The following is a 26663-nucleotide window of genomic DNA, read 5'->3' as shown; positions in this document are numbered from 1 at the left end:
AAAAGAATCTTTAACATTTCCAACATCAGATTTTCATGTTACAAGTCTTGACTCATTTTTTCCCCCATGTACCTGACATTTTTTAGAGCAGCAATTTAAAAGACTCCGTCACTGCTCTGTAATTTTCCTCCAGATGTCAGGATGACTGCCCTGTGGGCACCTATGGACCGCAATGTAACCAGAAGTGCGAGTGTCAGAATGGAGCCAAGTGTCACCATATCAATGGAGCCTGTCTATGTGAAACAGGGTTTAAAGGGCCTAATTGCCAGGAGAGATTCTGTCCCCCAGGTCTATACGGCCTCATTTGTGACAAGTACTGCCCCTGTAACACCACCAACACCGTCAGGTAAGTGAGACATCAGTGCAAGGCCACACACAGCTTTGCTCTGACCAAGCCCTGAAGCAAAGACTCTCCATATGAATAAAGATTTCTGCAACTCAATTTTGTCTCATCTTAGCTCTATGCCAGCACTCATTCTGAAGTCTGGACACCTCTTAGCCATGTCATCCAGTTAGCTTTTAATCGCGACCTTTGCTTCATTCATAATTTCTCAGCAGCATTCATAGTTAATGCAATGTTAATGCTCTGATTCCGGCAAGAGTTGGGCATCGGCCATAGAAGTCATTACAGAACGAAGGAGAAAAGGGACACCTCATCTATCAGAAACGAGCACGTAGACGCGTAGATGGATGAATGGCTTTTGGCGCGGACTTCACACTTTGATCCTGCTCAAGAATGAAGTGTTGATACTTTTAGAGCTCAAACTTCACCTCACCCTTTTTCTTCCTGTCATTGTCCCATATTTCTTTCTCATTATATTGTAGCTGCCACCCGCTTTCTGGTGAATGCACCTGCTCTGCGGGATGGACAGGGCTTTACTGTAATGAGTCCTGTCCGCCTGGATTCTATGGAGAGGGTTGCATGCTGACTTGTAGCTGTGCCAACGGAGCTGACTGTCATCCTGTCACGGGTACCTGTACATGTGCCCCTGGGTTCATGGTGAGTATCATGTACATTCACTGCTATTTTATTGTACTCATATCTGTGGCCACTTTCAGGATAATGTTTTATTAAAGATTTTCTTTCAAATTTGACCTTTACCTGATCTCATGAGATCTAGATCTCTTTTCCCAGAGCCAAAATGCCAAGGTGGGGCCACAGTTACGCTATGCAAACCGAAACACAGCCAATGTGTACTCAAGGAAAAGGAGGAAAAAAGAAGTTGGTGGAAAAACAGAGAAAAGAGCACTCAAAATGCATTAAAAACAAGCATAAGCTTAAACGGCATTTAAAACACTTAGAAAGAGCAGTCCTTGAACATCCATGACTTTGTGTTCTAAACCACGTTGACACTCGCATGTCCATTTTAATTTATTCGCAGCTATAATTACCATGTCAACTTGTAATTATGCTATTGGTTACATTAATTTCTCATGAAATGCTCAAGGGTTAATTGTATTTGTAACCTCGCTCCTCGTGATCTTTAATATACTGAAGAATATCTCTATCTCCACTAACCAATAATTGTACTCGCATGTCTCATACCATATGCTGCGAAACTCTCCGCCATGAGCCTAAGTTGTGAAGGTTGCAGCTTTGACTTATGTTTCATGTTTTTTTGTGGCTGTTGTAAAAGGTTTGTGTCAGTGTGGTCATAATTTTTTTGGAAGTTGTCCCAGTTTCACTTTAGAAGCTTTTTGTACACAGACAGTCAAGAGCAAGGGGAGACATTTTATTATCGCCTTATTATAAATGTGCTCTACCGCATCACAATAAATCCTCTGGTACCTCCCAGTGCAGACATTAATAATGGGTCGTGTGTATTTTACAAATACAGTCGATATGTCTTGACTTGTTGCATCAGTGATCTGTACTCCTGGACCAATTGGGAGAAAATTGAATCCTTGACCTATATATGTTTTCGTTTTAGTCGGTTTTTGTTGCAGCCACATTGTTCCCTCTTACAACTGTCAAATTAGTTGGGTAACTTCAATCAGTTTCCCTATTGTATTTCTTGTCTTGCAATCTGAAGTTAGAGAGCAACAGCGACTGCAAGGGTACATTCCTGCCAACATTACATTTCGGTGGAAATTGCCTGTGTCTTACACCAGGCCACTGTGGTGAATTGAGCTACCGAGTAGGGCCGCAGACTGTGTCTTAATTTGCTCCACCTGTTCTCTTTGGCGGCTGCTGGGAAGGACTGCCAGATCCATTAAATAGACCTAGAGGGCAGGAGCTGGAAAGAAAAGAAGGCAGTCAGATGGGACCAGACACACCTCATATGGAGGATTGGTGTGTTTGAGTGTGTGTGGAGAGTTTTTTTTTTTTTTTTTTTTTGTACTCTGAACAAAGCTGCTGCTGTGCAAACACTTTGTTACAGAGGTAGAGCTGTGTAGCTGCTACCTGTAATTGTGTGACATGCATCACACATGGTTATTATCACATGGAGCTTTTAAAATGTGGTTGATGATGGTGTTGCGGCTATGATTGCAAGCGAAGTCACTTCCCCGGGGGACAGCTGATAAGACTAAGCCTCCCCACTGCATCTTTGTTCTGGAGTCCCATCGGGGGGCAAACCAAGCAAAGTGTCTGAGCAGACTGAGCACCTCCACGCTTGATTTAGCTCTAGTAATTGGACATGCTCTTTTTGACTGGGACAAAGTGATTACATGTTACCTATTCAGGCATTGTCCCTTGCAATCTGCAGCATGTGGACTCTGTAAGGTGTCTTTCTTTTTTTTTCTTTTTTTCTACAGATTCTGTTGGTACCGCTTTATGTGAAATATGAATGCATTAGGAATGGATTCCAGTCTGCCTTTGTAGGTGGTGAAAACAATTTTCCTATCTCTCAGGGATTTCTCTCCTCATCAGAAGGTTCAGAGGTTCATTTTCAACCATGCTGCATGAATTTTAAACTGCACTCACTCACCCAGCAGTTAGATGAACTGTTAAGGAGTGAGAATGATTGGTAATTAGTGGTGCCATTTGCATCTAGTCTCGAAGGGTACCAGCCTGATCAATGTTGTGTCAGCTAGTGGCTTTCTGGAAAAAATGCACTCCAATTACATTAAGATACTAATAGGTATGAATTTAGTGCTTTGGCCAAGGACGACCTGGTCTGGTCTGGTTACTACTTCTATCGGCTGTGTAGTTATGTAAGGTCCTGCTGCTCCTATGCAATGGACTGACAGCCCGTGTATTAATAATGATTCTCCACATCCAGACTTCTATCCTTCCCAGCTCAGAAGGAATATGAATCAGTCGACTAATGAGAGAGCTGCCTTTCCCCACTTGAGAACAGACCAACCACTGGAGTCCGCACTGTGAGGGGGGAAACCAAGTGGAATTCAACGCAGTCATGGAGGCAGCAAAATCCATGGTCATTTGTGGCTGTATGACGTTTTATCCATGAGTCCAGTCACCAGTAAATTGCCTGAGCTCTGAAGAAAGACTGCACCTCCCTGCCAGTCCCCCTCTGTCCAGCCCTCCCCCACCCCCCACCCCCCAGCCGGTCGAACTTCTTGCCGCACTTAACAACTGTAACTGAACTGCTATTGTTAGCAGTCTTGAAGCTGTCGTTTGCGGCAGAACAAAGGTTATTGCAACCGATTGATAAAAATTTCATTCGCAGACAGGCGCTTTTATGTGGTGTACGGGGAGGAGAGATGTTTTAAGATGTGTGTTCTGCCCCTGGCGTCCACTGGCACATCTCCTCCTGCCTCATGTTTAAACTGAGTTCAAAATGATAATGAGAGCAGTGAGCAGCCAGCAGTCCCCCAGATCTCTGGTGAGCGAAGCAAGAGCCACTCAGGACTCCTCTGGGCCTCTAATTGGAACTCTAAATCATTGTGTCACCTGTCACTCAAGTCAGGGTTTGAAACAAAGGGTGTGGGCATCCATAGACTGGCTGTGATCTCTAGCTGAGGGAGGGACAAGAGCGGTGGAGGTGGGTTGTGCTCAGCCTTTAAAGCAGAGAAATTCTAATGACAGCAGGATGCAGAGGACAGAGACGGAGTACTTCATGTCCTTTACCAGATACTTAATTTTAATGCAACAACACTAAAAGGCTGTGCCAATGTGGCTGCCAATCTTTTCTATGGTATATTAGAGTGAGAGGTTAGAGAGTTGGTCTATAAGTGATACCTGTGGGATCCTGTCCATCCATTTCACTGTGGAACTCATTTACTTGGATTTTATCGCTGTTTTTGCCTAGTGTGGCTTTGGCTGAATATCTAGCCTGATGAGGACCCACGTGCTAAAATGTAGATACAATGTTCTCACCACAAGATTCAGCCCTATTGCATTCCCATGCTGTCAAATCCATGGAAAGCTGCTAATGTCTCACAGACGAGCACAATGTGTTTTTTGCCATCAGTGCTGTGACGCACAGGGTAATGGCAACAATGAGATGGGTTTTGCTCCCAAATGATCACAGGCAAACTTGTAAAGGACCCCTTGGCATCACATTTATGGGCAGGGTTAATGTGGGGAAGGTGCATGTTTTAACCCAAGCCTCAATCTCCTGATGCTGACTTATTTGCTCATTAAAAGAGGACCATTATCTCTCTGTGTCCAAGACTGCTGCTGACAGTGTGTCAAGGACACCGGTGCCAAAGGACACATTATGAGTATCTTAAAAGTTGCCATTTTTTGTTGATTCCGTTTGGCATGCTAAGTTGGCTCACTCAGCAAACCGGTAAAGTTGAAGCCACAGAAGTGGTTCGAACTCAAAAATCCAGTTTCTTTGTCTGTTTGAACACACAGATGTTTTACATATTTTTGTGATTTAGTTTGGCTCACAATTCATGATGGTTTCATCATCTCCAATGTCCATCGCAATAAGCATCCATAAATCAGATCTCAGACAAACTCCAGGATGTTCTTCTTTACCTTTCAATGTAATGTAATGCAGTGTAGTGTAATCCAGTCCATGGGAAGCTTGCAAACAGCAACTTGTTATGCTTATGAGCCATATTTTTATTTCATTTCAGTGTGCCAGTTCCATTTGCATGCCAACATTGTCTTGACTGCTTGAGTGGGCTCCACAGTGTCAGATTTTGAACACCCTTATAGAGTAAGGCTTGCAAAATACATCTTCCGCAAGTCATTTCACAAGGCAAGGGCAGTAACTTAATGTGACTTTAGTTTATTAAGAACTCAAAAGATTGCATTAATAGAGTGAAGATGATTAGATAAGAGTGCAAAGTTAGTCATTGCTTGATTGGAGAAAGCGGTGAAAAGTCTGGATTCTCCAACTTTGGAGTCCTGCCTGCGTCTCAGCTGAAAAGGAAATCTAACGGGAGATGGAGATGAAGAGAGAAGTTGAGAGATGGGGTGAAATGGGGTTGCAAACCATGGCTCAGAACAGGCGCTGTCAGAATATATAGAGTGCATAATTGGAAGTTAAGAAGAGATAGCTTGAGCTGATCAAGTGTGGTCCTTCCTTTGAACTTCAGTTACTTTCTTAAATCCATTCAATTTCAGTCTCCATACAGACACAATGTGACTTGTTTAAGTAAACAGCTTAGTAAGCTATACAGAGAAATAGAGTCAACCTTCCCAGTGTTTTAGTCCACATCCTTTCAGACTATTTTATTCCTTTTTCAGTCTGCCAGTGTCAGCATTTATTGCTATGTTGGCTGTGTGCTGCATAACTTTGCGTTATTTCTCCCACAGAGTGAGGACTGCTCTACAGTGTGTCCACCCGGTCTGTTTGGACGTAGTTGCCTGTCCACCTGCTCTTGCCATAATCATGCATCCTGCTCTCCTGTTGATGGCTCCTGCTTCTGCAAGGAAGGTAAAGAATCATGAGGCTGAGCACAAGTCTTCTATATCATGAGATAAGGTGTACTGGCTGTGCAGATGAACAGATGGATGAACATTTGTACACATAAATTCTTATGGACTAAATTCAGTTGCATTCTGTGCATTGGGTTGTTTTCCTGTACAAACTTTAATCTGTTCAATTTTCCAGTCTAATGAATAATACATGTCATAAGCTATTCTTAATTTCTTAAGACAAAATTTTATGGTACAATGCACCCCTCATTGACCCACCCCTCATTTCCATGTGTTTCTCAAGGAAAATGTGAAATAGGTGCATTGATTCATTGAAATGTGCAAACATGAATGAGAATGCAACATGCAAGGTAAAAACTGTTCGTACAATTCTAATGAAATTTGGTATGACCGCCTTTATTCTTCAGCAGAGCATGAACTCTCTTAGGCAAGCTTTTTTTGTCATTTCTTCATGTAGGTTTCAGGAATAGTTCTCCAGGCTTCTTGAAGAGCACTTAATAATAACGAGCATGGTGTGGGGAGGCCAATCTATGACTGATAGTATGCAATTGTGTGTGTAGAATCATTGTCATGCTGTTAAATGAAGCCACTGTCAATCAGACAATTTCCAGATGGTTTTACATGATGGATCAATGTATGACGCTATTTTCTGTTGACAATGCGATACATTTTGACAAGAGTCACAATACCACTGACCTCAAACTCCAAATCATGGCGGAGCCTCCACTATGCTTTACACGTGGCTGTAGATGGTCACTATCGTACCTCTGTCCTAAACTCCTCCTCAACAATCTAAACTAAAACCTTCAAATCTGGATTCATTCCTTAATAAAAAGCTGTTGCAACTGATTTTAAGTCCAACTTTTTCTTTTTTAAACTCAGATCTGCCACTTTTTCTTTTGTCCTCCACTTGTCCAGTTTCCTCAGAGTGTTTAAGGACACGCTGCACACAATGCCAAGATATGCCACGTTTTTGGCCAATAGCACTTTGGGAATCACCTTGCTGGTGCAAAAATATTATGTTATGGCCATCAAACGGTGTTATCTTTGGCATTTTTCATTGATTCAACTAAAGAAATAGGCACAAATTATTGGTTTTGTGACAGACTGCTAATAACAAGGTGCCAAGCGATATATTTCTGTGAAAGACAGCAAAGACTACACTGAAAAATGACTGAAAAAGTAGCCAAAGTTAAAAGAAGAACTTTCAAGGACCTTCAGAAAGCCTGGAGAACTATTGCTGCAGGCCACTTTAAAAATTACAAGAAAGTCTGGCTCCTTGGAAGCAAACTATAAAGAAATGAGGGGTGGCTCAAGATTTTTTACACAGCACTGCATAAATGTCTCACTGATATCAAATCCTTCTTACCTTCTAACCTCTCATTGCCTATAAAAACATTTTCCTTTCTCAGATTGTATTGTTTTCCACCAGATAAAAGATAAAAATAATAAGTGTGCACCAAATACACAGTATACACAGTCAATAGTACCACCCAGATCAATTATTCCTGAGAGATTTCACTCATGCACACAGATGTTAACTCGTGGGTTAATAGAGGAATCGTAAATTTTGACTGCCAACAGTTGAGTCTATTCAATGTTTTGGGGGCAATATATCCAGGACATATAGATATATTTCTCTGGAAGTAAAAACTTTATTATATTTGAACACAATAAAACAACTGAAGAGGTTACCAAAGTCCAGATGCTATCAATATACCACTTTTTTTTTTAATCTTTTACCCATTGTACTGGACGCACTGAAGAGAAACTTAAGAACTCTCCAAAGTCAGTAGGACTGAATAAATTTATACAAGTCCATCCATAGTTATTGTGCTCATTCATACATTGCCATTCTTAGAGGTGTGTTTTCTCTTTGCAGCTGAATCATATCACATTTATTTAAATTAATCTTTAGGGTTCAAGCACAAGGGCAAAAACCATTGTAGCTCACCATTATTTACACCAAAGGTGTCAAACATAAGGCCTGAGGGCAAAAATCGGCCCAGCCTACTGGAATGATTTTAAAAATGTGATGGAGGACCTAATTTTCAGGATTTAAACAGCTGTTTCTTAAGTTTTCCATCTTTTCTTCAGATGAAGACCTTCCTCATGATCACTGATGTTACAACAAAGTTATAGATAAACAATTAATTTTGAGTAAGCTTCCAGTTTTTTTGTTCCTTTCACTATTATAGAAATGACAGTTTATTACAATGGGTCCACAGTAATTATAAAATACAACATTTTCTGTGAATGACCTTGCAGAACTTTTTCTGAAGTTTTACACATTTCTTGCAATTTATGCTGAAAGAGTCGTGATGACAGAGCAGAATTCCTTTGGTGTGCAGAAAAACTGAGATGCACAGTTGACATTGCACTTCTTTTTCTATTATTAAGATATCTCATGGATCAAGTGGGTAGTTAAACTTCTTTGCACTCATAGAAAGGAGTGTTTCACTCGTCCAGCCCACTCAAGATCAAAGTGGACTGTATGAGGCCAATGATATAAAATGAGCTGACATCCCTGATTTAGACTGTTCAGTTGTCTGGTAATTTTAATATAAAGCCTTCATGTCGCTTTTCTTGTATAAATGTTTATAGTTTGATTTTTCTCTCTCTGTTACTCGAGGTTGGCAGGGTGTGGACTGCTCCATCCTCTGTTCCAGTGGTGCCTGGGGTCTGGGCTGTAATCAGACATGCTTATGTAGCAACAGAGCTGCATGCGATCCTATAGATGGCACTTGCACATGTTCTCCTGGTTGGAGAGGAGAGCACTGTGACGAGCCCTGCCCTGTAAGTCTGTCTTTCTTTCTTTTTAACTGAGAGATTGATGTGAAGACCCAGCTAAATCTTTTGCATCATTGTGCTGTATTTTAGAAGAGTTAGATCAAGTTTTCTTATTATTATCGTCGTTGTCAGGAGGGTACGTATGGGTTGGAGTGCCGTGAGCGCTGCGACTGCAGCCACGCCGATGGCTGTGACCCAGTGAGCGGTTATTGTCGCTGCTACCCTGGCTGGACAGGTTTGTACTCCTTTTTTCACAACAAAATCACAGTAGTCTGTCTTTAGGAGCAGAAGCGGCCCGTCTTTAGTAGTTATCTTCATTAGCTGAAAATCAAAGACATTAGATGCCAGTCAGACACACTGATTTACCATAACAGGAAAATATGCTGCAGCATTCATGGCTTGAGCAGTACAGTATGTTTACAGAATGTCTACACAGTGTTTTGTTAATTAAATGTTCAATTTGTTTTGCCACTGCGCCGGTGGCATAGCCGAATGAGAGATGTTGAGAATTGAGCTCTAAATTAATTCCCTTGGCTGGCACGCTGGAAGCTGCTATGCAATCATGCTTATATTATATGATGCCGGCTACACACAAGGACTGAACTGAATCATCAGCTAAATATTTGCAAACTGAATCAAATAATTGGCCCACATTGCTCTCAAGATTTTTAGATATGTCTTGTGATATTGTTATTTTTGGTTCTGTTTATTAGAGTTTGCATTTTATTGGGAAATTTGATTAAACCAGCTGCCGCGTTTATTCACCAGAGTATCAATCGTTCTTTGCTATCACAAGCTCTCCACTGGAATCTGATCCCCTCTAGATGCAATAGTTTTTCGTTTTTTGGGGGGTTTGCACGTCCATATGTTCGCTCTCTGTTTCTTGTCATTTAAACCATTTGCTTACAGGGAAAAAGCTTGGAGGTTGGAAAGTATGAATGTCACAGCAAGGGTGAGAGTCATTATGCTCAAAAATGAAGCGTCGCATCTGAATGTCAAATACAGGGGGCTAGCAAAGGACCTGGTCTCTGAGCTTGGGCAGAGAGGTGCAGTCGGAGAGGGAAAAAGATTCAGCAGGAAAGGTCAAGCCTGTGAGCTCTCAGCATCCCACTCCATTCACCCTCCCGAGCTTCGGGCATTTATTCTGGGAAACAATGTGGGTTTTATTATCTGCAAGAATGGAGCCGGCAAAACGGGCCTCTCATGCTCTGAATCCCGCACAGGTCGGGACCATCTGTCAGCCTTAATTGAGTCACCAGGGTGCAGAGCTGGGGGCAGCGTGCAGCCCAGTGGGTCGGACAAACACACACATACATACTTAAATTGCAGCGGCTTGACAGCGGTCTCTCTGAAGGAAGGAGCACCTAGAGAGAGGGCTATGTGGGATTCGTCACAGGACTGAGTCAGGGATGGAGTGAAATGTCTGTTTACAGCTATTTTTGTAAACACTGTCATATCACTGAGTGTGCCAGGGTTGGTATTGCATTCTACTTTGCTGTCAACTTGGTGTTGGCTCTATTGTGAGGCTTGCCTAAATTGTCAAGAAGCTTGACTTTAGGAGTGTGCGCGCTTAAGTGGCTAGGCCGACTATGACCCACAGAATTGTTACTGAACTGTCGTGAGCCTGACATCAGCCAACAAAGATTTAAAAAAGTTCTCTGACTAGACACTTGATGCAGAGGGCATCGTGCTAGACCATGTTAAATAGACCTTTGCCTTTTATTTCTGTAGAGATTCTGGTCCATGACACGAAGCAGGTAATGTGATGTGTGTTTACATGCACTAGGAGAGAGAGAGTTAAAAAGGGAGAGAGAGGTTTGCTTCGCTGTGCTCACTGTACAAATTGGATAGTAGGACCTCTGGCACTTCTCAGCGAAAAGCCTCCTTTGAAGAGACTTCAGTTCTGGCTTCTTTCACTCTTTCTTCTTCTCCCTCACTAGGCACCCAAAGCCCCTCTGTTTGTCACCATTAGACTGAAAAATGTGACGCTCTGTCCGCATTCATTTTCTGACAGTAAAGCCAGCCACTGTTTTTCTTTTTTTTCCTGCCTGCCCTAGCAGAACCTCAAACACACTTGCACAAGCCTTGCCCTCCTTTTGATGTCCATGGCACAGCTTCTGACTTAATCACTGCGACTGTACCCCCCACACCCATCTAGCCCCCCACTCATCAGACTTAACATTTCCTATCCTATATAGCCTTAAGGTGCCATGGTTACCGTATAACATTAGTCCCCAGAGTTTAGTCCAGGTTTAATTCAAAGGTACTGCACTAATGCCGCTTTAATTGCCACACCATTCTCAGATATTCTCGCTCAAAGGAAATTTCAAATGAGGCTTCGAACTGAGGGCTGAAGCTTGAAAGGTTGCAGAGTTTGCATGCATTTGTGCGACTGTGTGACACCGACCGTGTGCATGTGCAATTGCAGGGCTATGCCACACTTTCTATACCCGGCTGTATACATGTAGAACGGCACGCGTGAATTTTTTTTTCTGAAGGAAAACATGGCGCTCTGATGGGCATGCTAATGCATTCACAGTGAGAGCCCTGTATGGATGCAGTGTTTTGCATTTGGTTGAAGCCACAGAAAAAAAAAGACACTGTGACACTTGCAGACTGTGGTCTGAGTACTTCCCTTCAGCTCCATGCACTACCCTTGCTCTGCTGAAAGAGAATGGGAGACAAGCTTGGCCTCTCTTGAGACTCAACCCTGTTAATCAACACAGTGCACTGGCAAGGAGCTCCAGTCAGATCAAAAATAAAATACATTTGGAGAGGAGAAGCAGAGTGTGAAAGATGGGCTGAAAAAAAACACCCTCCAAACTGCAGCTTCTTTATTCAAAACTAAAATAAGTCAATGATTCATGTTAGTTTAATAACCCTGAAAAGATGTGCAATGATCAAGCATTGTGAATGCTGCCCCTTAATGATGTGTTTTTACAGATGGCACTCTGTTTAGAATTTATCAGCTTACCAGTCTTTTGCCTTCTTAATATGCATTCACTGAAGATTTGGTAACATGCCTGCAGGAATCCACTGTGATAATGTGTGCCCACAAGGCTTCTGGGGACCCAACTGTTCAGTCAGCTGCTCCTGTCAGAACGGAGGATCGTGCTCTCCCGAGGACGGCACATGTGTGTGTGCACCTGGATACAGAGGGACGTCCTGCAAAAGAAGTGAGCCTCTTTCTCGAAGCAACTTCTTTTTATCTAAACCCTTAGGAAATAAATCTGTTTCACTGAGACCATCATACTTGCAAACTCCATCACAGCACTGACCTTGTTTGATCTTTGAAGAATTGTTGTTGGACATAACTGCTTGAGTGTAAACCCTTCATCACAGCTATCATGTAATCACAGTGTCTTTGCCCCAATGGCATTCCCCCAGACACATAAACATACACACACACTGACACACTTCTCACCCCCTTCTGGCACAGTCCTCAACAACCACCTCACAGTGGGAGACTCACAGTCCTTGCCTGAGGCTCATCAGAGGGTATGCTCACTGGGAGTGCCAGCGCTGGTTTCCGAATGGGGTCTGTCTGAAGGTGCTCTCAAGTGATGAACTCACTGATTGGGAGTGAATTCACTGTCTCAAACCTGTAAACATCAATTTGAGTGGAGAGACTTAAACACGCCGTGTGTGTGAGAGACAGAGAGGGGAAATGGTTACTCCTCCAAACTCAATATTTACACAGATAATTTTCTCGTCAGCTAGAAACCTCGTAACTGCAGTTTTGCACTTTTTCCCTTACTGAAATATTGTTAACTAATTGCATGCTTCTCCAGAGGATGATAAAAATGCACCACACCTGGTGCTTAAAATAAAATCCACTGGGTAAACTTAACATTGCAAGTTTGTCAAGCTACAACTGAGGTTGTTTTGTCAGTTTCTAAAAGGTTTCTATTTTAGAAATACCCAGCTGTCCCCTGACAGTTTTCTCCGAATCACTGGCTGTGAAAATAGTGTAAGTATTCCTAAGGCGCTCTTAGAATGTGTAGCGCTGGAATGAAAATATGTTTTTAATATAAATTGCAGCTTTTTATAATGGTTGCACAATCTTTGCATAAAGTGTTATATAATAACTTCTGCACCACCGTTTATATATCTCTCAGTTCACATTCTTTCAATGAAATTTGCATTATTAACACAGCTGTGTGTCTCCTCACATATATAGATCATCAGGCTGCTCTCATGACTTGACGTAAAATAGACTCACTATGCTCTTAACTCGTTTACTATTCTGTCTCTGGCTGCAGATAAAATGGCAGTGATTACAATGGAGACTGACTTTTATACTTTTCCCCTGCCTTTGCTGTCGCTCCTTGTCTTTTCTGCTTTACTTCTCGCAGCCTTGATTTTTCTGCACTCCCTTGATCACTCTTGTCATGCTTTGTTTCATTACTATATACCTCTTGTTTCATCCAACGCTGGTGACTGATTCTCTGTCGTCTCTTGCCACACTCTGCTGCCTCCAGTCTGCTCTCCGGGGTTCTACGGGCACCGCTGCAGCCAGTCGTGTCCACAGTGTGTGCACAGCACCGGGCCATGCCATCATGTCACGGGCCACTGTGAGTGCCTGTCTGGCTTTACCGGCTCGCTGTGCAACCAAGGCAAGTAGTCTTCTATGTCCTTTTGACCTTTATCCTGCTCTTTCACGTACAGTGAAATTCATTCACTGTGAAGTTTGAGTGTTTTTTTTTTCTTTTTTTGTTGGTTATTTTTGAAAATGCCTTTGTATAAAATACAGAAATCTGTAAGGGAATAATACTGATCATGTTGTTCCTGTACATTTTGTTTAAGTCCTCTCTTTGCACACTGGTCCTAATAAGATGACCTGCTGCCTCTCGCACTAGCATCTTAGCCTTGAAACTTTAAAATATGACTATTATCGATGCAACCTAAGCTAAAAACAAAAGTAAACAAAAAAAACAACCTTCAACAGAGGATGGAAAATTGCTAAGAGCCACATTTTTAGACAAAGAATATTTTAAGTAAATTTTGCTGTCCCCTTGCCTAATTCTGCAAAAGGAGCTGTATGTAAATTGCTTTCATTAATATACAGACAAAGAAATGCACAAACACACCTGTTTCTATTGTTAAACTTGTTTTCAAGGCAACTTTTCTTTTGTGGCGTTACTGAGGATGTTATATGAAAACAACTTGGTTTGGCACTTTTTATTCCTTATAAGCGACATTTCTCAGCAACTACTTCTTGTAGCGTCATGACATCTTGATAAATGTTTTACAAAGAGGGTTTTGTTTTTTGCAAGACGTTTAGCTATATGTCTGGTCAAAGAGAACATTTAGTAGGAAACTGAGAAAGAGAATGAATGTATACTATGTGTGTGTCACAGTAGTTTTTGTCTCCACACTGTCCATCCATTGAACAGCGTGCTGATTTCAGTTCATTTGTGTGACAAGGTATTGTATTTGTCGTGTCAGTGGTTCCACATTAAAAATGTTCTCCGCCGTTCTGAGAAGAGATACCTTCACACAAATGCGCTGTAGATTTTTTTCCTCTAATAATTTACCTCTTTTTTTTAATAAATTACAGATAGGCGATGAGGAATTTTTGAATTCTCTTTCATGGCTTTAAGCAATGTCTTACAAATAAAAGTTTAATAGCTTAGCTGAAGGAAGAGGGAAAAGTAAAAGCGAGAACGAGTCCTAATTTGTCTGAACCATAATTACTGGTGAGCGGGCGTTAGGCGACGAGGGACAGAGATGGCCATCATCATGCACATTATCCTCTTGTTGAGCCCCATTGTGTCCTCACTTGTCCTCTGTCCAGCACACAAAGTCCCAGCCTAATGAAGCTCTCCCAGTGAGCTGAGGCTTGAATCCCCAGAAGCAACAGTATGGGGGAGCCAACCTCATGGCTTAATGACAACCTGCTTGAAAGAGGTTGAAAGAGCTCTCAAGAAGAGGGAAAAACCAGTTGAAATATAATCATTAAAATCACCCCCCATGATAATGAGTCAGACCCATCTCTTTCACAGCCTGCCACCTTATCAGATATTCCTAACGGTGGCTATTCTTTTATGTGAGACGTTTATTGCATCTGCTGGCACTGCAGCTCCCTGATCCTGATACTGAGATACACCTTGGTTTAATTTGTCCCATGGTCCAACAAGGAAACACAAACGAGGTTTCACTGGAAATAATATTTCTTATTGAAGAGTGCCTGGATGCATTGAAATATTAATTTCATTAAAAATGTATACAGTGGTCTGTGTACATGGTCTATTTTAATTCTTTGGCACATCACTCATTCCACTCTAAGCAGTGGAAATGGGGCAGTTGTGCCACAGGAGGCAGTGACTGACTCCTCCTTTTGTTTAAGCAGATCATTTCGTGTCCACTCAAATAAAAGGATATCATCCATTAGAGGAACATGTTTACACAACCTTTTCAAAAAATCAGTGTGTTTTCATAAATGTGTTCACAGTAATGTGCCTAAGTTTAGTGTCATAATGTTAATGGGTTTTTCTAATCTTAAAAGAGGCAGAGCAGTTTTTTTGTTTATTCGTAAAGTGGTGTGTTGTTTCTTTCTGTTCTGCAGTCTGTCCAAGTGGCAGGTACGGGAGAGCTTGTGCCGAGATCTGCCTCTGCACCAACAACGGCACCTGCAACCCCATTGATGGCTCCTGCCAGTGTTTTCCTGGCTGGATAGGAGAGGACTGCTCTCAGGGTATGGCTTCCTTCCTTCCTTCATCCACTCTGTAATTTGCTCATTTGTCCACTTTTCCCACTCTCATTGTCTGTCTCCACTCCTAATTTCTCTCTCACCCTTACCTTCATACACATTAATCATCTTCATGACCCGGCGCACAGAGAGAACTAACCTCAGCACCAGCTGATGTAAAACACACAGCTTGCTTAAATGATTGTTGTAATACATTATGCTCTTTGATTTACAGAACTGTAGGCCAAAGATCATTAGCAGAACTTTGAGCTGCCATGGCATGGGAAATTGATGTGTGTGTGTGTTTTTTTTAATTGCATTAACTATTAAACTAAAAAAAAACAACAACTAACGATCACACGGGTGATAATCCATACATATTCACCTGACAGCAATTTCCAACACTACAACTTGTGGGCTTGTGGAGGGTAATGACAAAACTGGATTTTCTTCCAAATGTATCATTTTAACATATTGTATGAAAGCGTGGAGAATGTCTGGACTTTTCCTCAAACATATGTGTTATGTGATTCATGTATGCATGTCTAGGACGTAGTGTATGTAAGGGAGAGTGCGTGACCATGAGTTTGACTGTGTCTCTGGCGTCTGCAGCCTGTCCCTCTGGGCACTGGGGCCCTGATTGTCTCAACTCGTGTAACTGTCACAATGGAGCCCAGTGCAGTGCCTATGATGGAGAGTGCAGGTGCAGCCCCGGCTGGACCGGTCTCTACTGCACACAGCGTGAGTTTCTCCCATCCAGTTAGTAGACACACAGTGTCATCTACTGGCAGTCTAATAGAACTGCAGCAGATGACAAGTGAGAAACAATGCTTTTTTTCTGATTACAAGGAAACTGGATGTTTTTATCTATTTTTTTATTTTTATTTTTTTAAAGCGAGAGAGAGCAATAGCAGAACAGAACTAATGGTCATTTCATTAATGGTTGTAATACATCCCAGTCATTTACCCAGGGATAGAGCAGATCATCAATATCAGTCCACTAATTTGAATTTCCATTATCCATCACCTCGAGGGGTTTATTCAGTATTGTTTGCAGTGTGGAGCTCCTGCTATTGTGCATGAAAATTACATTTGTTTTCCCCTCTCTTCTCTCATATAGATTCTTACTATTTGCAGTTGTCTTCTTCTTTATTTCCACCTCTAGGTTATGTTGACAGCATAACAGCATTTTCTGCAGAAGCAGGAAATGTTTCATTTCAATTCATTCACATTGTCTCTTATTGAGTATGCAGCAGAGACATTGAGTGATATTGATTTCCTCGTTCCTTTGCGATTTGACCTTGACTCTCTATGTTATCTTCCCTTCTCTTTGTTTTCACCACTCCTCCCACCCCAACATTTTATACATCTCTGTCCCAGGCTGTCCTTCAGGGTTCTACGGCAGGGACTGCTCCGAAGTCTGCCGCTGCCAAAACGGTGCAGACTGCGACCACATATCTGGCCAGTGTGCTTGCCGAACCGGCTTCATTGGGACGAGCTGTGAGCAGAGTTGAGTAGGCACAACACATTTTAGCTCTGAGCAAAATTACCCAGTAGATGAGTGTGTGTTCTATAAACAGTTTGGCTCCCACTCTGTAAGTGCTTTAATTTTGATGGGTGTAATAATGTGCCTCTCTGTCATGCAGAGTGTCCCGCTGGTACATTTGGATATGGTTGCCAGCAGCTATGCGAGTGCCTGAACAATGCTACCTGTGACTATGTGACTGGAACATGCTACTGTAGCCCTGGCTATAAAGGCATCCGCTGCGATCAAGGTGAGAGGTGATTGAGATGGCCGAGGCTTTACGGGGTATTATCGCTCAAACACAGATGTGTATGCATTGTTTAAACTACCCACTTTTTCTGCTTTCTCTGTAGCAGCTCTGATGATGGAAGAGCTGAACCCATACACAAAGATCAGTCCAGCACGAGGCTCCGAGCGCCAGTCGGCAGGGGCTGTCATGGGCATCATCTTTCTCCTCCTCATCATCATGGCCATGCTTAGTCTGTTTGTGTGGTACAGACAGAGGCAGAGGGACAAGGGCCATGAGATCCAGCCAAGTGTATCGTACTCACAGGCCATGCACATTACCAACACTGACTACTCTCTGTCTGGTAAGAGTCTTGCATGTGCATTTTTCCATCACTTACAATATATGTAAGTGATGGGATATTACACCCCATGCAATATCACTAAAATGGGAAAAAATGTAAAAAGGTATCATTTTGCTTTTGAACCTTTCTGTGTGTAAATCCTCAGAGTGTGGCAGTACTGTCGCGATGAGAACCAGTGCTCCTGAGATCAGTCAGAGCCAGAACAGCAGCAGTAGCAGTGGCCAGTGCTTCTCCAACCCTAGCTACCACACCGTGGCTCAGTGTAATGTGGTCTCAACCATTTCCAGCAACTTGGACGGCACTCTGACCCTCAAAGTATGAACTCCCTCCATGTCTTCACACAAAATTTCTAAATTACATGCTGCAGTACAAAATCAACACTACATTGTCTTTTTCTTTTCACAGTCAAACACGCTGAAGAGCAGAAATGGGTCTGAATGGAGGGCCTACTGCAACCTCAATGACCTGGGTCAGTTTTCTTCTCTCCCTTATTACATCGCAGTTCGTAGATCTGGAATTTGGACTTTACAGAGCCAGCAATTCAAGGGCAAAAGACACACGTGTCGTTCTCACACACCCTTTATTGGCGCTAACCTGCTGTGAATGAAGATGAACCAGGGGTCTCTTGTTAGACATAACCTTTGCTCTGATTTTGATAAGATATGCAGCGAAAGCAGTGGTGCGAAGATGAATAGGGGTCACTATGAGCTCATTAGTCCTCTTTCACTTCCCCTGGTGGCACATTTTTCTATGAAGGCTTACATTGGGTCAAACACTACACTCACATAGGCTGTGAACGATAGAAAATTAAGTGTGGCATTTAAAAGGAGCATATTAGCATTTCATAAATGGTTTATAACAAACTAAAGGGTAGTTTGATGTAAGCACATCAAAGTCATTTTTTTTTGTATTAATGGTAATTGTCAGGTAACCATTTGTAAGTGGAGAATAAGGTGTGGTGCACAGATAATGAATGACAGTGTGAGCTGTTGTAAAAATACTGTATTATTAATATTATTATTTTCTTTACTGCTTATGTCCTACTTTAGGCGCGCTGAACACTGTTGCAATGCATTCTGACCCTGAGGCGTCAACTGCTGCTGTTCTGTCAGATGCCACTGGTGTCCTAGAGATACGCACAAGGTGTCCTTTTTGCTTTGTTGCCGTGAAGTGCTGCAATATAAGATGCCAAGAGATAACTGGGCCCCTTTTTAAAGACTGATAAAATCCTCAGTAGGAAGTGATTGCAGTCCATGTCCCCTTTGGGAGCGTTTGTCTTTTGGACTTTGTTTTGCTTTATTTTCTATCACTGAATTCAATTTTGCATCCACTCCCTGGTTAGGCTTAGGCTTGCTTAACTTTAGAAAAGTGTGCACAGTCCTTTACTAGATTCAATACTGTATGTGACAAGTTTGGAGCGAGAAAGCAGTCTTAGTCTCGTTATAACCAAGTGGGTCATGCACAGACACCAGAGGACACCTTGTGCATATCTGTGAGATGCCAGCAGCTTTGACAAAAAGGACAGTGTTCAGCGCTCGGGGAATCACAATAGGCTGGATGTCCATTCAAAAACCTAATATCTATAATTAATTCTTTGTCATGCTTGACTTTAAAAGTCGGAGCCCCCATTTAGTTTATACGTACAAAGCACATCAATTATATTGGGAAGTCAAAAAGTGGTTTTTATTTACTGAGCTATGAACTGTTGTAGTCACAGTACTTGGCTTTTTCTTTTTTGTGGTATTTTGTTGTTGGCAGTAACTTATCACCATCATTTTCTTCCTATCCTTTCAAAAAATAAAAAAATAATAATATTTCACTATAATGAGACGTCGCCTGTCAACCTTCACACGTTCTGGGAATTTAATGTGATGTCTGACTTTGTTGTTTTGACATGTTTACAGATGTTCAACAGGGTGAGGCACAGACACAAAGAGGCTCCAGGAAAGGTAAGAAATGAATAGCAGGGACAGTTTGCTGTGTGCTGCATGCGTGTCTGTGAAGACCTATTCTGCATATGGAATCCTGTTCAGCTTCACTAGCAGCTAAATTACAAAATCCTTTTATGCTTAACAGCCCATATATCCATTTTCCCATTTGGGTCGTGTTCCCCTCTGAGACAGCTATTTCTCTGACCCAAAATCCCACATCCATATAGTCTCTGTAATTTATGTGAAAACTCACTGCACTTTGGACAAGATCATGGTGGGCTGAGGTTTTATTCCAACAGTAATTGCTCTCTATGGCTCCGTGCCTGATACGTCATTTTGTCTTCCACACTGTTCAATCGGTGGTGAATGTGAGAAACCCAAGGGTGTGGAGAGTGGTCTGAAGCAGCTTTGCTGCGGTCTCTAATGAGCCCTCTTATCAGTATGATGAGACTGTTATGGATGAGACGAGTCCTCCACTCTCTCCCCTTTGTACTCTGATTACTACGTACCACCATTAGTCACCTGTCCGAGACAAAAGAAGTTCCGCTTCTTGAGAATGGCAACGAGTTTCGCTTCCATTCTTCTGGTCACGCTCTGATACCAGCTTAAATTTTAGTCCTTTAATATCAGAGTTCAGTATGTACGCCATTGTTAAAAGTCAGTGGCAGGCACTTCATCTCTGTTGATACTAAATATGTCCTTGTCTTGCGGCAGCTGCAGATTACATCAAGAGCTCCATGTGCAGCAACAGCTCCTGCTCCCTCAATAGTGAGAATCCTTATGCTACCATTAGAGACCCACCAGGGCTGGCTTGCAAGCACACAGAGAGCAGCTATGTGGAGATGAAATCCCCCTCCCACCGTGAAGTGCCCTTTGGAGGCACTGCCACCCTCCTGGGCAGTGCAAGCAGGAATGTCTATGATGTTGGTGAGTGCGTTGTTGGAGTGTTGTGTGTGGAGCTCAGCAGGGTCCTGCAGCTTATGGCCTCTCTGGTCATGTCCCATACTGTGATCCTGTACAGAATTTGTACGCCTTGATAAAAGAAAATATATGTGGTCTCTGTTGCATGTACCTCTCTGGTCTCTTTTTTTCCCTCAGCCTGTGCCTGACACTTTACCTTCTTATGTATCTCTCCCACTTTTTTTCCCTTCCTCCTTCCCCAAACTGTGACAGAGCCGACAGTGAGCGTCCTGCAGGGGCCCAATGGAATGGCCACCGGATTCTCCCAGAGCCCCTACGACCTTCCCCGCAGCAGCCACATCCCCAGCCACTATGACATACTACCCATGCGTCACAGCCCCACGCACACACCCCCACCGCCTCCAGAAAGCCCCAGCTCTCTGCTCTAGAAGGAACGCTGTCCTCCGGGCCTCTGACTGCGTGCCGGCATCTGGGAAACATCCAGCCACCTTTCAACCAACGGCCCTCCCTTTGTCTCTGTGTGTGTTCGATTAGATACTGACATGCTGAGATGGAAGGACAGCCACAGCTCTTCTGGACCCTGCTCTCTTTAGCTCCCTCACTGGTGCCCATTCTATTGCCCAGAGAGAGGAAAGGGGGGAGATAGAGTGTCCCACACACCAGCGATCATTCACTCATTGTATTTTCTTATATAATTGATCACACAAACTGCTGGCTGGCCTCTTTATGGACCTGCTGAAGTGGAACAATATCTTTCCAAGCACCCTGTAAGACAGTATACATGGAGTGGGTGGACAGTTTATTTACCTGGAGAGAGCTCTCTTCACTCTGATTTTTAACCCATCATATAAGTTTACATTCAAGGACAGCCAAGCGTTTATAAAGTCCCCGCAAAACACAAGTGATTTTCTCCACAGGAAGGAAGGTTTAACAGCCTTCACCATATCTAAGCAGGCAAAGATCTGCTATGTATAGTGTTTATGAATTTTCTCTGTGAAGCAGCTGCATATCACAGCACAGCTGCCACAAAGTGATTACGATCATCTACTCCGAAGTGAAGAAAAGCGCGGGCAAAGGTAGCGAAACCTCCACTAAATGTTAATTAAGGAAACTTTGCTGTGAGTGAGCCAAGTCTGAGGAAGCATGGATAAATAGTAAAATATTGTATTTGGGTTTTTTTTATTCACTGTTATCCAGTAACAATCACAGTTAATACTCATGTGATCTCTGTGTCTTACTAAAGAGCTTCTCTTAGTTTTAGTGTTAATGAGGCCCAGTGTATCTTGAAATGTATTCAGGTCATCAGTGTTCATGCATTTATTGCATTGCTGAAAGTAACAGTAAGTCTAAAGTTTGGATTTTTCTCCCCACACTAATGAAGTGATCTGATCTTGTGTTGTTTTGTACGTGAAAGCTTCTTCTTCTTTTTTTTTTTTCTTGCAAATGTTTTGGTTTACATCTTTTTTTAAAAATAGTGGGTCATAAGAAGAGTTTGCTTAGACTTTTTTTGTATTTATAAATCTAATTGGTTTTTTTTGGATTGTTTTATATTAGTGATGGTGTTCCTTTTTAAAAAAAAAAAAAAGTCTGTGTTATTCTAGCATAAGAAAAAAAATGAGCATGGATACCCGCTGATGTAGATAACACAATTTATCTTCTTGTGAAATTATCGGTGTCATTTTGTGAACTGTTTTTGAAGTCACTTAAAATGTTCTCACTCTCTCTGTCAAATTGTAAATTGAAAAAAGGGAGAAAAAAAAGGCTTTCACATGAGCAGTTTAAGACCCACAAATATCCTGTGCAGTATTTACAAAAGGGAATTATATGTTTAAAAAAAGAAAAAAGAAAAAAGAAAGGGAAACAAATCCATTTCTAAATCTAAAATTTATGTTTGTATCAGGCTAAAAGAGCATATTTATTTATTTATTTATTTATTTATTTATCGAGATGAATTTGCTCATTCACTATGTGAATTCCATTTCACCCTATGTAGAAGCAATAACATGTTGACAATCGATGCACAGACAGCGTTTCATTAGTGCTGAACATTATCCCATCTTTGACCAGTGTGGTGACCAGTGGATCATAAACCATGTGACTATTTGACCTCCGAGGAAGGTTTTTCTAGCTGCTGTCATATCAAAGCAGGTTGTTGTTTTGGTACAAGTTTCAAATTAAATGCCTATTCTGCCATCAGAAACCCGTTTCAGTCAGGTTAATACCCTTAATGAAGGGTTCTGGTCTGGTGAACAACAAATCTTATCAGGTGGCTTAATGATGAGTCTTTGGGTGAAATTCATGAATAGAAACTCTGTTAAATCCTCCGATGTTATATGCTGTGCGCAGACTGAAGCAGAAAGGGGACAACTACATGATTTAGACCAGCGATAGGCTTACTCGCCACCGCAGGGCGCCGGCTGACCCGTCGACTATTTTAAAATTCACTGTATAAAATTGATTGAGTGGTCTCCACCGTTGCGGGGTGTTGCATGAAGGCTTTTAAACTTAACAAAACTTCAGATGCCCCTACTGATTGCGCTATCAGCTTGTCAGTTTTATTCATTTAATCTCATAAATTCTACTTTTTTATCATTTAAACTGGCCCCTGGCCTCCTGTCATTCTAAAGGAGCGACCTCCAGGCAAAGCAAGCTGATTTACACCATACGTACACTTCAGCTCTGCACAGCATGTAAATTTATCCGCTACACCACAGAGGAAAATGTTTTATCCTTTATTCTACCGCATTTATTGTACTTTCATTAGAGTTACTTGACAGCTATATAAATGAAATCACAGGAATTAAACATTTTCTTTTGAGTAATTTCCTGATCGACTGTGCAGACGAGTGAAAAACAGAAAAGCAGGTTTTTTTTACTGCTACTCTATGTGAAAGTGTGGAGCCTGTTTTTCATCTCTGACTGCGCCCAGGATCGCTGATGGTTGTAATTGATGCTCAGAAGTCTACTTCATGAACACGATAGGCTGAGATGATGACCTGTTGGAGTTAAGTAAAGATACACATTTTTGGAGCTGTTAAGTTTGTCTCAGTGCACGGGGTTTTTAAATAATTTACGCTGTTGGATCACCAAATACATTTAATATGACTAACCGTATCTGTCTATATGAAGTTATAGAAATAACTCTGTGTCTCTCAAGTGTAAAAGGCCATAGTGCTTGCTTTACTAAAAAAAAGAGTCATAACTGTCATAATTACCGGAACGTGGAGAAATTGCAGGGTGTCGGGTCACTATTACAAAGAATTAAGGAGCGGGTTTTTTGAGCTCCACTCAATTGACAGCCGACAAACCCTGAGTGATGCCCCACGGAAAGGAAATGCAGTCACTAAGTCAAGGAACTAATGGACCAAATACAGCCAGGGACTTTAAAGAGAGCTAGAGTGGAAGAAAAGAAGCATAAAAGGAAGAGGTCACACGGTAGCACGGTAAGCACTTGAGAGATGTCGTTTCTTTTTTCTTCTTCTTTTTGGCTTGCTGAATAGCCTTTCCGAACTGAAATACTTTATGTGATTTCTCAGAGGTCAGACCATGTAGAGAGTTACAGACGGCAACAAACCTTCATTTGACTAAAAGCTGGACAGATACTGAATGCTTAAAAGTTCTGTGCGTTCAGATGCAGGTATCATTATTGCTGCTGGGGAGCGTGTGCTCTCTTTCAGCTGAGTCACTGTGACAGACAAAAAGAAAATGTTTCTAATTTCCAGAGTCTTGTTCTGCCACCTATATGAATATTACATCTCAGTGTAAAGCGTGCCATCAAATATGCAACTATATTAGTGGCACATTCGCTTCTGTCCACATCTGTTCTCCATTAATCCTAATTTAACAGTGTCAGCTGTCTCACGGGAAGTCATTTGTTTCCCTTTAAACTACATTTTATACAAAGTATTGAAATAATCTTCACACTTGAACATATTTCTTCTCCTTTATTACTGCTAGTCTTTCAGTGGGCAGTTAAAACTTGCAGAGAACTTTTTGGACATTTTCACTTTGTTAACAAGAAGCACTCCAAGAGCACAAACCTCTGGCATGGCAGCTCATTCTCTGGGTAGTATTTACTTTTAGGGGAATAGTGTTGTATTCTGTATATATTCATTTTTCTTTTCTTTGTTCTTTTCAAACTACTTTAAGAAATTTGTTGTGCAGTAAAAATCAGAGAAGGGCAGCTAGACAGATAATGTAGGCGTAGGTAATGATCAATAAATCAAACAAGGTATTGATTTAGGAATAACCAGCTCGTTCTTTTTCTTGATAATACTTTCTTTTAAGATGTAAGAAAGGCAGATGTGAAATGTGAAAGTGAGGTCAGAGGTCAAATGTGACATGATATTTGGATGCAAACTGTAATGCCATATTTAAAATCCACGTATACCAGAATCATTTCCTAAATGTTACCAGTATAAACAAAGGCGGTACAGATTTAATGATGAGGTATTTGATGAAACTTTGAGGTTATTTGACTAGAGTAACGAGATATTTGTATATCCCCATATGTAATTCCATGTTGTCAATGCAAGCAAAAGCAGTACGAAGCATGGGTTTAAATAACACTGTATAGAATTATTATCACTTTGACCTGCAGTTTAATCTAACAACTGTGAGGTCAGAGGTCATATATGACATATTAAAATATTTTTACAGTAGTTTCTATATGTTGACACATCTCACTTATAAGGATAATTTTTTTTCTACGTTCTAAAGCTTTTTTTTTTTTTTTTTAATCATTTTCCGACTGATAAATCATTCATTCGACCTTGAAGACCTTGGTGGATGTAAGCCAAATTTTAATGGATTGTTAACATGACCCCACTCTACAACCCTACCACGTTTTATCAAAATTCATGCAAAGCTGACAAGATGACATGCAAACGCTACCAAAAACTACACACGACACAAACTCGTTGCAACTGGTTAAATGTGAGCGGTGTCATTGGTTTGATTCATATGTGTGCATATCTTTGGTCTGCATCTTACAACGTTGATAAATCTTGAGCTGAAGAACTTCAGGGCTTTTTTCACTTTCTAATGCAGTCCTAAGGCGTACACCTTTCTGGTGCATTTGCCTGTCAGCTCTATCTCTCGCAAAAGCTGTTTTTCACAGAAGCTGTCATAGAGTGGGGAGGGAAGAAAACATCTACATGTTCTGAAAAGCTGCACCTGGATGCTGACCACGCTGCTGCAGAATAACCTGTCACTTTCACTTGAGTCTGACATCAGCTGTTGAGAGCCAGGGAATAGATTTATGTCTGCATGAAGCATTTGAAAAGAGCGACACACAACAACTTCTGATAAAGTTTCTATTTTTCCTGGTGAACTTCTGATAGCAGGATCAATTGTGGTGTGATAGCGCTCTCATTTAAGTATGCACCATTTGACTGCACTCTGCTGTGGCTAAATCCATAGCAGAGCTCAGCTGCCGATCTTTATTGTGGTCACGTCCTGCTACAGGAACTGTGATTATCCATCAGACCAGAGCTGGATCTTAACTTAATGCACAATCACTATTCATCCCAGTGAGGTTGATCATTTTCACTCCCTCTGTGTCTGTATATAATTCAGATGAAAACCAACCTTGACACTTCTAACACTGCTCAATAACTAAATAAGCCTGTTAACAAAGTAAAGGTGGGAAAGGAAATGACATAAGATTTGTCTAAATCAACTGGTGAGACCTGTTAATGGAGAATTCTATGAGAACAGATGTTTCCATATGAGTTCAAAGCTCAAGGTTTAAAGAAATTACTATTTTTATGGAGACAGAGCAACCACATTACTACAACCCTGCGAGTGCTCAAGGCTAGTGAGTCCTGCTATGTAATGTTGCACCTCGGTCTATAATGCTTTTTTTTCACAGGTATTGGTTGAACTAAGGAGATTTACCCTAGAGTTGAACAATCTCAGTCATAAACTGATTTTGTGCTAGGCCTGCTAACTGTGGTGAACTCACAGATGTGCAGTTGCACTTTTTAATTTAAGTGTTATTAGGTACTCTTTGCAGAAAGATCATCGTTAAATGTGTATATTCAGATCTAAATTAATTGTATTTCAAAAAGATCTCATGCAAGATGTTTCATCAGCAGCAGTTTAACATAGTATTACAATTACATAAGTGCACCTCCTGGAAAGGATTTGGAATGTGAAGGAAAAAAATGTCCATCCCGGTTTTCCCTCCAAGGCACGAGCGATAAGCAGAGTTCTGTCCTTTCCTTCTAAGATTCCTAATTATTTAAAGTAACACTCAGGTATGCCATTCAGCGTGTTAGTACGAGCTCGGGAGCAGCTTGGGAGAACAAGAAAACAGAGACTGCTTTAGGTTGCCCTCCCAATCGACTCAAAGGTTTATTTAGTACATAACAGCTTATATAGAGGAAAAAAAGGTTCGTGTGTCAGCAAGTTC

General features: G+C 41.6%; 1 protein-coding gene across 8 annotated transcripts in view; it reads left to right on the top strand.

Annotated features, from left to right (window-relative positions):
* megf11 (multiple EGF-like-domains 11) overlaps window positions 1-22803 on the top strand; it is an 80230-nt gene extending 57427 nt beyond the window's left edge. For 2 of the 8 annotated variants that reach the window (XM_085461911.1, XM_085461908.1), the window contains 17 exons: window positions 134-346; window positions 826-1000; window positions 5678-5798; window positions 8433-8596; window positions 8723-8825; window positions 11620-11766; window positions 13072-13206; window positions 15159-15287; window positions 15894-16022; window positions 16662-16790; window positions 16928-17056; window positions 17163-17396; window positions 17542-17711; window positions 17802-17865; window positions 19301-19345; window positions 20042-20254; window positions 20501-22803. In XM_085461911.1, the coding sequence (XP_085318037.1) occupies window positions 134-346; window positions 826-1000; window positions 5678-5798; window positions 8433-8596; window positions 8723-8825; window positions 11620-11766; window positions 13072-13206; window positions 15159-15287; window positions 15894-16022; window positions 16662-16790; window positions 16928-17056; window positions 17163-17396; window positions 17542-17711; window positions 17802-17865; window positions 19301-19345; window positions 20042-20254; window positions 20501-20676 (2476 nt within the window). In that variant the 3' untranslated portion in view covers window positions 20677-22803. Of the gene's footprint in view, window positions 1-133; window positions 347-825; window positions 1001-5677; window positions 5799-8432; window positions 8597-8722; window positions 8826-11619; window positions 11767-13071; window positions 13207-15158; window positions 15288-15893; window positions 16023-16661; window positions 16791-16927; window positions 17057-17159; window positions 17397-17541; window positions 17712-17801; window positions 17866-19300; window positions 19346-20041; window positions 20255-20500 lie in introns of all 8 variants that reach the window. The other 6 variants (XM_085461910.1, XM_085461907.1, XM_085461913.1 and 3 more) reach the window with 4 other exon arrangements.
* Window positions 22804-26663: the final 3860 nt, after the last annotated feature.

This window comes from Copadichromis virginalis, linkage group LG7 (genome assembly GCF_057382275.1).
Source record: "Copadichromis virginalis isolate Kocher_CV1m ecotype Utaka linkage group LG7, C_Virginalis_male_GT1.1, whole genome shotgun sequence".
Classification (NCBI taxonomy): domain Eukaryota; kingdom Metazoa; phylum Chordata; class Actinopteri; order Cichliformes; family Cichlidae; genus Copadichromis; species Copadichromis virginalis.
This window is presented reverse-complemented; position numbering and strand designations above follow the sequence as displayed.